At 42.4% G+C, this 14704-nt stretch overlaps 1 protein-coding gene across 1 annotated transcript; it reads right to left on the reverse strand.

Annotated features, from left to right (window-relative positions):
• Nucleotides 1-3072: 3072 nt before the first annotated feature.
• On the reverse strand, nucleotides 3073-5940 carry Fscb (fibrous sheath CABYR binding protein). The gene is made up of 2 exons (XM_042677819.1): nucleotides 3883-5940; nucleotides 3073-3843 (listed from the first exon to the last, which is right to left on the reverse strand). The coding sequence occupies exons 1-2, from the start codon at nucleotides 5938-5940 to the stop codon at nucleotides 3073-3075; spliced, it is 2829 nt and encodes a 942-aa protein (XP_042533753.1).
• Between the last annotated feature and the right edge of the window lie 8764 nt (nucleotides 5941-14704).

Raw genomic sequence — 14704 nt, forward strand, 5'->3', positions numbered from 1 at the left:
TTGGAAGCACAGAGATTATCTGCAAGTCAGATTCCTGATTCACTCCACACAGCCATGAGAGCTTCACTTTGACCGCTCTGCTTCAGACTCACTCATAGAGAATTGTAGGACTTCTGTGAGATTCTAGTTCCATTTACCACAAATTACTCTAAGCCAGGGACAGTCGATGCAGGGCATTCTAGAGAGAGAATTCTCCTAGAAAGCCTCATTAGGCTACTTAGCTGAGGGACCAGTTTCTATGTATAAAAAGATGAGGTTGGGTGAACTGCCTTCTTTTCTTTCCCTGGGAAGCACATCCTGGTTTCCAGAGGAGTAATAAGACGTAGGCAGCTCCTTTTACCTTCTTCCTCTCAACATCTACACTCAACTTGCTCTTGTCAAAGAGCAGTAATACCTGCTTTACATCATTCAAGTGCTCTGAACGTCATTCTCTCTATTCTTTTGATTATGTCCTCTGACATAGCTGTTTCTTCATTTTACTGTCTTTGCTTTATACTTTATGTTAGAGCATTTAATATGTTCCTACCTAGCTGGGTGCCAGTGACTCACACCTATAATCCTAGCTACTTGGGAGGCTGAGATCTGAGGATTGCTGTTCAAAGCCAGCCGAGACAGGAATGTCCATGAGACTCTTTTATTCAATTACCAGAAAACTGGAAGAGGTGCTGTGGCTCAAATGGTAGGCCACTAGCCTTGAGCTAAAGAGCTCAGGAACAGGACCCAGGCCCAGAGTTCAAGACCCATGACCAACAAAAATAGAAAAAAAAATGTTCCTACCTACCAGAATCTTCTCTGTACCATAGAAATATATTCTCTGCTCTTTAAAAAAATTCCTTAATAGCTGGGCACCAGTGGCTCATGCCTGTAATCCTAGCTACTGAGGAGGCTGAGATATGAGGATCATGGTTCAAACCAGTCCAGGAAGAAAATCCATGAGACTCTTATCTCCAATTAACCACCAGAAAACCAGAAGTGATGCTGTGGCTCAAGTGGTAGAGAGCTCGCCTTGAGCTGAAGAGTGCAAGGATAGTGCCCAAGCCCAGAGTTCAAGCCCCATGACATACAAAAAAAAATCCTTAATAAATTACCACCCCAGAGATATGTAATATCTACTCCATATTTACCTTTACAACTAAAATTCTTATCACTTGCTTAGACATAAAAATTACTTTTACTTTTAATATGGGGCGTTTGCATCTTGCCCAAGCTACCTACAACATTTTAGCTGCTTCCTGAATATGTCCGTCCATCTGTATGTCCTATAAGCGATTGAAACTTAAAATAACCCAGATTAAATTTATCATCATCAGCTTCTATTTGCCAGCATGTTTCCATGTCTTTGAGTGAGCAGAACACATATGTACCTAGACACCTCAACTGAAAACTCATGCAAAATCTTCCTTTTGTCCCACCCAGAGTGGCATCCATTCAGTCAGCAAGTGTTATTTATATGTTGTTATGTAAATCCATTTTCCTCCACTGCCCCCATAAAACTACATGCACTGACCACTTCTTTCCATGTGAACTCACTCACTCAATATTACATCAAGTCATAGCCAGACCACATTTCTCCTTATCTTCTGTCATCATAAGAAATCTCAAATCCTGAAGTCAGGATACACACAACCAAACACATGTTTCTTATGTGTTGGTTTAGAACTTTGTTAGTGAAGGAAATGAAGCAGTGTAATGATGTGATTTACTCTGTGACATACCGAACCCTGCCTGACTTTTCACTTGTGTTTTGCTGCTGTTGTGTTACCTTTCCTTTTTTGTGTGTCTCTGTCACACTCTGTCTCTCTCTGCTGCAGTCACTGAGCCTTTCTGATCTTCAGTCCCTATGGTGACATTTTCAAACAAGAACTAGGGGGAAATATCAGGATTGGCTGGAAACTCCAAAAATATCATTTGAATTAGTAAAACTCTGAATGCAAAAATCCCTCTAGCAGAGCAAAATTATAATTTCACATTACAAAAATCATTTGGGACTCTCATAATTCTCTACTACCTCCTAATTGATTAAGGATTTATCACATTTAGTTAATGTTCTTGTACTTAAATATATATGTTAATACACTATGCATGTTTACTACATAAAGTTACATATAACTATATAAAGTTATTATAGAAAGTTACATAACTATATAAAGTTACTATACAAAGTTACATAGTTACTATATAAAGTTACATAACTATATAAAGTTACTATATAAAGTTACATAAAGTTACTATATAAAGTTACACCTCAAAAATCATTTAAGTATAGTTGTCTTCATTGCATGAAAAAATAATTTTCCTTATTCACTGAAATGTGATACATGCAAGAAGAAAATAAGGAACATAGAATGAACTAGGAAGGAATGTTTGCTTCAGAAGAGATTGAATGGAAAGACAGTTAGAGCTGTGACAAATTGTAATAAGGATGTATGAATAGAATTCAAGGAATTTAAAATAGGTGACACCTACAGGAAAGAAAGAAGCTACCTGTGCTTATAAAGCAAGCGCATATATACAATATTATATATATATATATATATATATATATATATATATATATATGCTGTAGAACAGATTTCCCAGAGTTTACTACAGAAAGATATTTTAATAAGAATTCCATTCGTAAATGTACTTCAAAACAGTTATTTTGCAACTGGTATGTCTGGATGAAAAAGGACACAAGTAATTTTAAGTTGTTACATTTTATTGGTCACTTTCAAATCCAGTTTTAATGTTCCCTTATGATTTTCACAAAACTTCTCCAAGATGCCTTCCTTTGACAAGGAATGTTCTCCAGAACCATCCCAACTCTGACCTTCTTATTACCTCTGGTGATGGAATTGTTGGAGACGGGATCTGCGGGATCTGCTGGAGCCTCACTGCAGGGTTTCTTCAGATGGAGGGTGCTGAGATTCCACAGAGGGCTCTTGGGTCCCAATCTCTTCAGCAGCAAACACAATATTAAATGAAGAATGTCAATCAGCAAGTAGTTCTTCTACAGGGTCTCCTAGAACACACTCCCTAAGGTAAGGGAGCAGGGGTCTCTTCTATCACAGCCTCCTTAGCTGGTGGAAGCTAGGCCGCCTCTATCATATCCTCCTCGGATGGTGGAGGCTGGGCTTCACCAGGGGCCTCCTCTGTAGCTTCCTCCTCGGATGGTGGAGGCTGGGCTTCATCAGGAGCCTCCTCTGTAGCCTCCTCCTCAGATGGTAGAGGCTGAACCTCAGAAGGGGCCTCTTCTACCACAGCTTCTTCAGATGGTGGAGGCTGGGCTTCATCAGGGGCCTCCTCTGTTGCTGCCTCCTCAGATGGTAGAGGCTGAACCTCAGAAGGGGCCTCTTCTATCACAGCTTCCTCAGATGGTGGAGGCTGGGCTTCATCAGGGGCCTCTTCTGTAGCCTCCTCCTCGGATGGTGGAGGCTGGGCTTCATCGGGAGCCTCCTCTGTAGCCTCCTCCTCGGATGGTGGAGGCTGGGTTTCATCAGGAGCCTCCTCTGTAGCCTCCTCCTCAGATGGTGGAGGCTGGGCTTCATCAGGGGCCTCTTCTGTAGCCTCCTCCTCAGATGGTGGAAGCTGGGCTTCATCAGGGGCCTCCTCTGTTGCTGCCTCCTCAGATGGTAGAGGCTGAACCTCAGAAGGGGCCTCTTCTATCACAGCTTCCTCAGATGGTGGAGGCTGGGCTTCATCAGGGGCCTCTTCTCTCACAGCCTCCTCAGATGGTGGAGGCTGGACTTCAGCAGGGGCCTCTTCTATCACAGCCTCCTCAGATGGTGGAGGCTGGACTTCAGGAGGGGCCTCTTCTATCACAGCCTCCTCAGATGGTGGAGGCTGGACTTCAGTAGGGACCTCTTCTATCACAGTCTCCTCAGATGGTGGAGGCTGGACTTCAGCAGGGGCCTCCTCAGATGGTGGAGGCTGGACTTCAGCAGGGGCCTCTTCTATCACAGCCTCCTCAGATGGTGGAGGCTGGACTTCAGCAGGGGCCTCTTCTATCACAGCCTCCTCAGATGGTGGGGGCTGAACCTCAGCAGGGGCCTCCTCAGATGGTGGAGGCTGGACTTCAGCAGGGGCCTCTTCTATCACAGCCTCCTCAGATGGTGGGGGCTGGACCTCAGCAGGGGCCTCCTCAGATGGTGGAGGCTGGACTTCAGCAGGGGCCTCTTCAGATGGTGGAGGCTGAACCTCAGCAGGGGCCTCTTCTATCACAGCTTCCTCAGATGGTGGAGGCTGGACTTCAGCAGGGGCCTCTTCTATCACAGCCTCCTCAGATGGTGGAGGCTGGACTTCAGCAGGGGCCTCTTCTATCACAGCCTCCTCAGATGGTGGAGGCTGAACCTCAGCAGGGGCCTCCTCAGATGGTGGAGGCTGGACTTCAGTAGGGGCCTCTTCTATCACAGCCTCCTCAGATGGTGGAGGCTGGACTTCAGCAGGGGCCTCTTCTATCACAGCCTCCTCAGATGGTGGAGGCTGGACTTCAGCAGGGGCCTCTTCTATCACAGCCTCCTCAGATGGTGGAGGCTGGACTTCAGCAGGGGCCTCTTCTATCACAGCCTCCTCAAATGGTGGAGGCTGGACTTCAGCAGGGACCTCTTCTATCACAGTCTCCTCAGATGGTGGAGGCTGGACTTCAGCAGGGGCCTCTTCAGATGGTGGAGGCTGAACCTCAGCAGGGGCCTCTTCTATCACAGCCTCCTCAGATGGTGGAGGCTGGACTTCAGCAGGGGCCTCTTCTATCACAGCCTCCTCAGATGGTGGAGGCTGGACTTCAGCAGGGGCCTCTTCTATCACAGCCTCCTCAAATGGTGGAGGCTGGACTTCAGCAGGGACCTCTTCTATCACAGTCTCCTCAGATGGTGGAGGCTGGACTTCAGCAGGGGCCTCTTCAGATGGTGGAGGCTGAACCTCAGCAGGGGCCTCTTCTATCACAGCCTCCTCAGATGGCGGAGGCTGAACCTCAGCAGGGGCCTCGTCTATCACAGCCTCCTCAGATGGTGGAGGCTGGACTTCAGCAGGGGCCTCTTCTACCAGAGCCTCTTCAGCTGGTGAAGATTTAACTTTACAAAGGGCCTCTTCTATTTCAGCCTCCTTAGATGGTAGAGCCTGGATTTCAAAATTGATGCTTTCTCTTGGCAGGGACTCTATTTCAGCAGTAGCTCTTTCTTTGTGAAGAGCACTATGATCCACAATAGATCCGGTCACCACTTGCCTAATGGCATCTTCTGAAGGTACTCGGGAGCCTTTGTCCTTTTCCTGAATAAATGGAACTCCACTGATACTTTTCATCTGAATTTCTTCCTGGCTACTTGTCACTGGTTGAAATTCAGTATGTTCACTAACAGCAATCTCTCCTGAGGGCTTGTATTTATCAACACCTTCCTTCCAACTGCCTCTTCTGGTAAAATATGTTATTTCAAAGTCATCGAAGTAGGTCTGCTGTTCCTTGTCCTCTTTTCCTTTGGAGGGAAGATTCATCATGCTCCAGTCTCCAGTACAGCTGGTCTGCTGAGATCTGTTTATTAGTCTTCTTTTTGCTGACATTTCTACTTCTTCGACTGTCTCTTGCAAGTCAAGGGCTGCTTCTTCACCATTGGCTGGCTTTTCTTCAGGTCCCACCGACTTGATTTCCTTTTTCTTGTCTACAGCAGTGTCTGTCTGCAGAGATTGATCTGTCATTTTCAGCCCATGCTTTCGCTTCACCCATGTTTGCTGAAGCTGACAAGATACTCTTAGAGATTCACAGTACTTGTCTTTGCTTCCAGGAATACTTCCAGAACTGAGGGTAGCTTTAGGGCCAGATGATGGTGGCCCAGGCATGTGTTTCTTTTTCTCTGTTCCTTCTGTCTGCTGGCTTTTATCTACCATGGGTTGGCTAGGTCGTCTTCTTTTCCGAATTTCTTGCCTCCCTGAGGAGATAGACTGATCAGATTCATTTCTTTCTTCCATTTCTAAGACTGATGAATTTCAGATTGATTAATCAACAAGTAATGAATCATCAAGAATCAAAAATGCACCAGGTAATTAAGCCTTTGCTTTCCTTCATTAAGAGTTGTTCTTGCGAGCTGCTTTAATGATGTACTTCACCAGCTATTTCATTCTGTGTTACATTCTTGTTGGATCCCACCTCACGCGCTGGCATCTTTGTGGTTCAGTCTTTGCTATAAGCTAGCTGTCACTTTCAGAAGTTTCAGGGATCTATGACATCACAGCCGCCTCTCCCACAAAGTTCTGTAAGTTATGTTCTCAGTGCTTTTTATCTTGCTATATAACAGTGGGCAATGCTGACAAACAAGACGCATACTTTATCCAAAAAAAAAAAAAGTAGTTATAAGAATGACATCGCTCCATTTGTTAGGATATGGAAAGGTGTGGGAAAAAGTATATTAGGTGAAGTAAGCCAGACCCAAAGAAACATAGGTCCCATGGTTTCCCTTACTTGTAATTGTTAAAACCCGTGGGGCCCAATAGTCAGCATGGCCCTGTGGCCCGGCCTGCTGGAGGGGGCGGGGCATCATGGGGCACCATGCCACAGACCAGGCCACCAGCCAGAGCAGGGCTTTGAGAGGTTGACGTCAGCACCCCACAGGGCGCCGCCGGAGGGGCGTGCCATGCGGTCGAAAGGAGCGGGGCACGCCACCGAAAGGGGGTGGGGCATGCTATTAGAGGGGGTGGGGCGTCAAGCCCCCCATGGTGAGCTGCCTATTGGGATTGGAGAGGAGGCAGCTTGGGGGAGGAGCCCGAATGGCGGTTTGAAACCATTAGTGGGAGGGGCGCAGCTCAAGTCTACCACTTCCACGTTCAGTTTCTAGGTGGTTAATTGGAGATATGAGCCTCACAGAAGACTTTCCTGCCTGGGCTGGCTTCAAACCACAATCCTCAGATCTTAGGCTAGGATTCTAGGTGTGAGTCAACACCTAGCAATGCTGCTTTCTTCTTGAAAAAGTCATAATTTTGAACTGCTCGTTCAAGTCTTTCCAGCCTCCTATAAATGACAGTGATAGTGCAGAACTCAATACACTGCTGTCTTTTTTTAATTGTTGGAGAAAACAATTGATAGTGTGTAGGGAAAGTCCATAAACACATGTTTCTATGACTTGAAAAGAAGTTCATACATTATGGAAAATTAAGATTCTGAAGTCCACCTCCACGTGAGCCCTTCTCCTATGTCTCGCCCTTCAATGCTCACAACAGCCTACTGTCGAAATATATTACGTTCTCCTGTTCAAACCATTTCAAGAACTTTTCCTTTTATTTTTTCACTCTTTTTTTTAATTGTGAAAATACTGTACAGAGGGGTTACAATTACATGGGCAAGATAATGAGTACATTTCTTATCAAGCATTGTAGCCTCCTCCTTTGTTTCCCCTTCCCATCCCTTCCCATCCTCCCTCCGCCCCCCCATCCAATCCTCTTCCCCACCCCCACCAAAGTTGTAAAGTTGATTTTCAACATAACGACTTATACATCTCATTATTGCAATGGATCCACCTGTATCCCTATTTAAACGAATATTTTTTCACTCTTTCCCAAGGTAATCCGGCCCAAGGTTTTCAAAATTTTATAAAAGAATACAGCAAACAACAATGACAACAAAAATAAACCAAGGCCCAAGACCATGAAAGGGAAAAGTGGGGAGGGCAAGGAAGTTATAGGAGAGACAAATATGATAAAAGTGCATGGCACGTAAGCATGGAAATGTCATGATGAAACCCATTACTGTGTGCATTGAATATAGGTCAATAAAAATGAAAAGGGAATATAGGTTTTAATCAGAACTACAGTCATTGAAAACTAGGTTATCCACTTTGAGCTTGCTGCTCTTCTCAATTATACCTGTCAAATACAGAATGTGTGTTTTGCATCAGATTGCAGATATTTGATACAATATCTTCAAAGTATCTTTTGAGATCAGTTGGTAATGAGAAAAAATTCTCAACATTGCATGGATTGAATTACATGTATCAGATTAATTTTTCTTCCTCTAACTAAATAAGATTTGACTCAATTTCCTGCAACACATACTGTCAATTTCACTTAAATTCTCATTTTTGTAATCCTCAAATACTTATTTTTTTATCTAAGCAATGATGAAGTGCTTATCAGAGCCTGGAAAAGGTATAAAGGAGGGAGGATCTAAAGATTATGGTTAATGAGGAAAGAAGTGCAACTGGATAGGAGGAAGAGTTTCTAATGTTCAATATTCTGTAACATCATTAATAGGATAACTATGGTAGACAACAATTCATTGAATATTTCAAAACCACCAGTCGAGAGGATTTTTAAATATTCTCAGCAACAAAAAAAATGATAAACGCCTGTGGTGGTAGACCAATTACCACAACCTGATCATTATACATTGCACACATGTATCAAAATACCACTTTAACCTATTGTATGCATAATTAGTAAGTATCAATGTGTGCATTGCACACATAAAAATGCATTACATACATAAAAGGGATCAAAATAGGGAAAGATGAAGTAAAACCCTCCCTCTTTGCAGATGACATGATCATGTACTTAAAGAACCCCACAGACTCTACTCCCAAATTACTCAACCTGATTTGAAAATTTGGCAAAGTAGCAGGGTATAAAATTAACCCTCAAAAATGAATGGCTTTTCTGTATGCCAACAATGAGAAGAGCGGGGCTGAAATTGGGAAAGCAACTCATTTTGTAATAGCCCCACAAAAAATAAAATACTTAGGAATTAACTAAAGCAGTGAAGGACCTCTACAATGAAGACTTTAAAAATCTGAAAAAGGAAATCAAATCAGAACATAGAAAGTGGAAAAACCTCCCATGCTCCTGGACTGGAAGGATCAACATCATGAAAATAAAAATAATTCCCAAGGCTATCTACAAATTCAATGTGATACCTATCAATATTCCAACCTCATTCTTCAAGGAAATAGAAGAGGCAATCCAAAAGTTCATATGGAACAATAAAAGACCCCGAATAGCAAAAACAATCCTTAACAGAAAGAACACTGCTGGAGGAATATCAACACCAAATTTCAAACTCTACTACAAAGCCATAGCAATCAAAACATCTTGGTACTGGCACAAGAAGAGACCTCAGGACCAATGGAATAGAATTGAAAACACAGAAATGAACCTACAGAGCTCTAGCTACCTAATCTTTGATAAGGGAGCTAAAAAAAAAAAAAAAACACAGAATGGAAGAAAGCCTCTACAATAAATGGCGCTGGCAAAATTGGTTAATCACCTGTAGAAAACTAAAGCTAGATCCTTATATATCACCCTGCACCAGAATCAACTCCAAATGGATCAAAGATCTCAGAGTCAAAGAAGACACCCTGAAAACATTACAGGAAGGAATGGGAGAAATCCTAAGTCTCCTTGGCACAGGCCAAAACTTTCTTAATAGAGACCCAGAAACACAACAAATCAAAGAAAGGTTGGCCAAATGGGATTGCATGAAATTGCAGAGCTTGTGCATGGCAAAGGACATAGCTAGCAAGATCAATAGAAAGCCTACGGATTGGGAGAAGATCTTCAATAGCCATACAACAGATAAGGGCCTCATATCTAAAATGTACTTGGAAGTCAAAAAATTAAATCCCCCAACAACAAATCCTCAAAGAAACAACTGCCCCATTAATACGTGGTCTAAAGACTTAAAGAGAAACTTCTCTGAAGAGGAAATAAGAATGACCAATAGAAACTTGAAGAAATGCTCAATCTCTCTAGCCATAAAGAAATGCAAATAAAAAAAGAAATGCAAATCAAAAGAACATTGAGATACCACCTCACCCCAGTTAGAATGGCTATAATCAAGAACTCTAATAACAACAGATGCTGGAGGGGATGTGGACAGAAGGGAACTCTACTGCATTGTTGGTGGGAATGTAAACTTGTTCAGCCACTTTGGAAAGCAGTATGGAGGTTCCTCAAAAGACTTCACAGTAGATGAATTGATCAAGAAAATGTGAGATATATACATAATGGAATTACATGCCTCTATCAGAAAAATTGACATTGCCCCATTTGTTAGGAAATGGAAAGACTTGGGAATAGTTATAGTAAGTGAAGTAAGCCAGGCCTAAAGAAACATAGGTCCCATGGTTTCCCTTATTTGTAATAACTAGTATATGTCTGGGACAAGTCGAAAAGGTCAAAAGCTATGTATATATGACCAAATAAGATGAAGTTAAGCGAAATGAACCCCAAAATAGGGACACAAGTGTTTTTTTTTCTTTCTTGATATTGTTTCTATGTATTTATAAAGTACCATGTGGTATTTTTTGTAGTTGTGGAGGTAGGAGGGAAGGGATGGTAGGGGAAAAACAAAGGAGGAGGCAACAATGCTTGATAAGAAATGTACTCATTACTTTGCTCACGTAACTGTAACCCCTCTGTACAGTATTTTTCACAATAAAAAGCTTATTTAAAAAATAATATTTTGTCATTCTTAGTAATTACTAAAGTAATGTGGCAAGTTACTTTTGGTTACAGTGTTAGCTTTGAAAAAAGTGTACTTAAGCCAAATACTGGTAGCTCATGCCTATAATCCTACCTACTGGGGAGACTGAGATCTGAGGTTCAGGTTTGAAGTCAGCCCAGGCAGGAAAGTCCTCCATGAGATCCATATCTCCAGTTAACCACCAGAAAACCACAAGTGGAGCTGTGGCTCAAAGTGGTAGAATACTACCCTAGAGCCAAAATAGCTCAGGGACAGCACCCAGGCCCTGAATTCAAGCCACAGGACCAACACAAAAAAGAAAAAATGGGAAGGGATGGAAAGGGGAAACAAAGGAGGAGGCTACAATGCTTGATAAGAAATGTACTCATCTTTCCCATGTAATTGTAACCCTTCTGTACAGTATTTTCACAATAAAAAAAAAAGATTCTAAATAAAATTTAAAGGATTTCCTTAGAGCAGTTTCTCATTCTATTTCTTTAGACCCAACAATGCCATCTTTGCCAGGATGGTCAGCTTGACCTCACAAATCACTACCCAATGTTCCTTTCAAGTTAGGCCTTTGGACTCACAGTTTTTCTATAATATGACTAATCTTCTTTTGACTGACACAAGTTAGGGGATGAATGGTACCCCCTGGAACAATTTGTTCAGGTCTAGGACCTTATTTACAATTAGGGTCTTTCAAAGGCAATCAAGAAAAAATTATGAAGTAAAACTTTCCCCTTCAGACATCGTATATGAGAAAAGTCAGAGTAAATAAGGGGGATTATGTTCAGAGGAACAAATAAGTTGCAGAGCTTCTGCATGGCGAAGGACATAGCTAGCAAGATCAATAGAAAGCCCACGGATTGGGAGAAGATCTTCACTAGCCATACAATGATCAAGGGTCTCATATCTAAAATATACTTGGAACTCAAAAAATTAAACCCCCTAACAACAAATCCTCAAAGAAACAACTGCCCAATAAATAAGTGGGCTAAAGACTTAAAGAGCAACTTCTCTAAAGAAGAAAGAAGGATGGCCAATAGACACATGAAGAAATGCTCAATTCCCTAGCCATAAAAGAAATGTAAATCAAAACAACATTGAGATAACACCTCACCCCAGTTAGAATGACAAAAATCAAGAACTCTAACAACAACAACAGATGCTGGAGGGGATGTGGACAGAAGGGAACCTTACTTCATTGTTGGTGGGAATGTAAACTTGTTCAACCACTTTGGAAAGCAGTATGGAGGTTCCTCAAAAGACTTCACATAGAGCTCCCCTATGACCCAGCAATCCCACTTTTGGGCATTTACCCAAATGATCACAAACAAGGCCACACTAAAGCTACCAGCACAACTATGTTTATTGCAGCATTATTTACTATAGCTAAGATATGGAACCAACCCAGATGCCCCTCAGTAGATGAATGGATCAAGAAAATGTGGTATATATACACAATGGAATTCTATGCCTCCATCAGAAAGAATGGCATTGCCCCATTTGTTAGGAAATGGAAAGGCTTGGAAAAAATTAAGTGAAGTAAGCCAAGCCCAAAGAAACATAGGTCCCATGGTTTCCCTTATTTGCAATATCTAGTATATGTATGAGTCAAGCAGAAAAGATCAGATAATGTGATGTTAGGAAAATGAACCCTTAGATATGTATTTTAATGTTTTTTCTTTCATGCATGTGTTTCTAACGCATTTATAAGATTATTTCTTTGTTGCTTTGTATGTCCCTCCCCCACAGTATAACCCCTGCTTTCACTGTATTTGATGTCGGTATAATTTGTGGAGGAGAAGGGGAAAAACAAGTCGTTTAAGGATACAGGTGGACCCATTGCAACAATGAGAAGTATAAGTTGTCATGTCGAAAACAAATTTTACAACTTTGGTGGGGGGGGAGAGTATTGTTGGGGGGGAGGGCAGTGGGAGGCTGGGAAGGGATGGGAAGGGGAAACAAAGGAAGAGGCTGCAATGCTTGATAAGAAATGTACTCATTATCTTGCCCATGTAATTGTAACCCCTCTGTACAGTATGTTCACAATAAAAAAAATAAAAATAAAAAAGAGGAAAAGTACTGAGAACCATGAAAGAGAAACAGGAGAGAAACAGAACTTGAAGACAGGCACAGGTGGCTCATGCCTGTAATCCTAGCTACTCAGGAGACTAAGATCTCAGGATCATGATTTGAAGCTAGCCTGGCAGGAAAGTGCATGAGACTCTTATCTCCAATTAACCACTAGAAAAAAATGGAAGTGGTACTGTAGGACAAGTGGTAGAGCACTAGTCTTGAGAGAAAAAGTTCAGGGATAGCACCCAGGACTAGAGTTCAAGCCCAACAATGGCAGGGGGAGGGAAAGCACTTGGAATGGAAAGATTGAATAAACTAGGAAATGATTTTCCAGAACCCGCACCCAAATGAGCAAAAGAATAGTGTAAGCCTCCAGAATAGTGTAAGCCAGGTGGCCTCCAGGATAAACTCCATGATGAACTACCTGCCCAATCTACCATGGAAATGTACAAATCTTACACACCAGTATGGTGGTTTGGTGGGATAGTGACTCCCTAGCATGATTGGAAGTATCCATTGGACAAGATTATGTTTCCCTTCACATACCTCTGCTTAGGCCACCCACTATCTTTTGAGACGGCTTCGAGATCCCATCCTAGGAGAGAGCCTCTTGGTCAAGACTGAGGTATTTAGGAGTCTTGAAGACAGGAAGCAGCAGCAGCTCAACAGCTCAACATGTACTGACACACCAGGCACAGAAGCTGAGCAGAAGGTAGGCACAAAAGATTTGTGGAAAGAGACTTTGGCACAAGTGAACTGAAAATTTAGTTGGGAATGCAGGAACCAGCCTGATCTGCTCAGCAAAAGCACATTCGATACCATTCTACAGAAGAGGCACCAAGCATCAAGCCTAGGTTGGTTGGGGAAAGCTAAGGAGTGTTTGTGCAGTGAAGAGCCTTGGGAGTGATCCTACCCTTTCTGGCTGACCCTTCCTGACTAGAGCAAGTCTCCATGTTCAAGGTTCAGTGTCTCACCAACACTAGTATGGAGCTGGCCATGTTCAGCATCCAAGAGTTATCTGCTGACTGTATGGTCTGACAACTCTGACAACATGAGGCTTATTATTCATGGATACTAAGATTAATGGAAGGATTGCAGCAGTCATAGGTTGTGACTGCTACATGGCAAGATATTTGTGGTTTGGGGAACAATGACTCTCCATTGAGAATGGTGGGAAAAAAGCAGCATCTTCAGTTAAAACAAAGATCTAGCTGGGCACTGGTAGCTCACACCTGTAATCTTAAGAGGCTGAAGATCTGAGGATCATGGTTCAAAGCCAGCCTGGGCAGGAACATCTGTGAGTCTCTTATCTCCAATTAACCACCAGAAAACCAAAAGTGGCACTGAGCCTAAATGGTAGACCACTAGCTTTGACATGAAGAGCTCAGGGACAGTGCCCAGACTCAGAGTTCAAGACCCACAACCAAAAAAAAAAAAAAACCTAGATGTAGCAAGCCAATGTATTGACAATACATGAAAGGTTCTTGGGGCTAGGTAAAGACTCACAAAGTTTAAAAGGCCTGAGCTGGATAGAATGAATGAAAGGTTACACATTAGATGTGTATGTGAGTACATCAAAACAGCCTTAACAATCCCCTCAATTTATCTAACCTTTGACAGGCTTCCCCCTGTCTAAGCCTAGGACTTGTGTTCCCTCATAACATTTATTTTAGATGACCTTCATTGTAACATTTATTCTCTGACCTTCTGAGACATAAATCTTTCTAAAAGTCTTTTGCCAGTTTCATAAACCAAGGCTGCAAAGACCTGGAAGCCATCCTTTTGAAATATAATCACCTAGAAAAATAGTACCTCCTCCCCTACTTCCCAGATTGTATGAGACAGTAGGAGCCAGGCTTCAATGGATACTTTGCTCCAAGTTGTAAAACAATCTCGTTACATGAAGATACTAGAAATTTTACTTTTCCTTGTAGGTACGGCCAATTAGAAGACAGGTGGTCTAAGATTCTACACCAGCTCTCAAAACTCTCTCTGCCTCTGTTTCAGTGAGTTCAGAAGGCATATTGGTTTCTCCCTCTTTTGCAGTAGCCTTAAACAAAGCTCTCTTGACACATTTAACTTGTTTGGTGCCATTTTTCCTTTGGCAGAGTAAAAGAAAAGCATTTCAGGAAAAGTTCACGGTGTATAGTGGCCAAAAGTAACAAGGATGTTTCCAAAGTATTTCAGATTACAATGTGTTCC

The sequence above is a fragment of the Dipodomys spectabilis genome, unplaced genomic scaffold (assembly GCF_019054845.1).
Source record: "Dipodomys spectabilis isolate Male_0828 unplaced genomic scaffold, ASM1905484v1 ptg000042l, whole genome shotgun sequence".
Classification (NCBI taxonomy): domain Eukaryota; kingdom Metazoa; phylum Chordata; class Mammalia; order Rodentia; family Heteromyidae; genus Dipodomys; species Dipodomys spectabilis.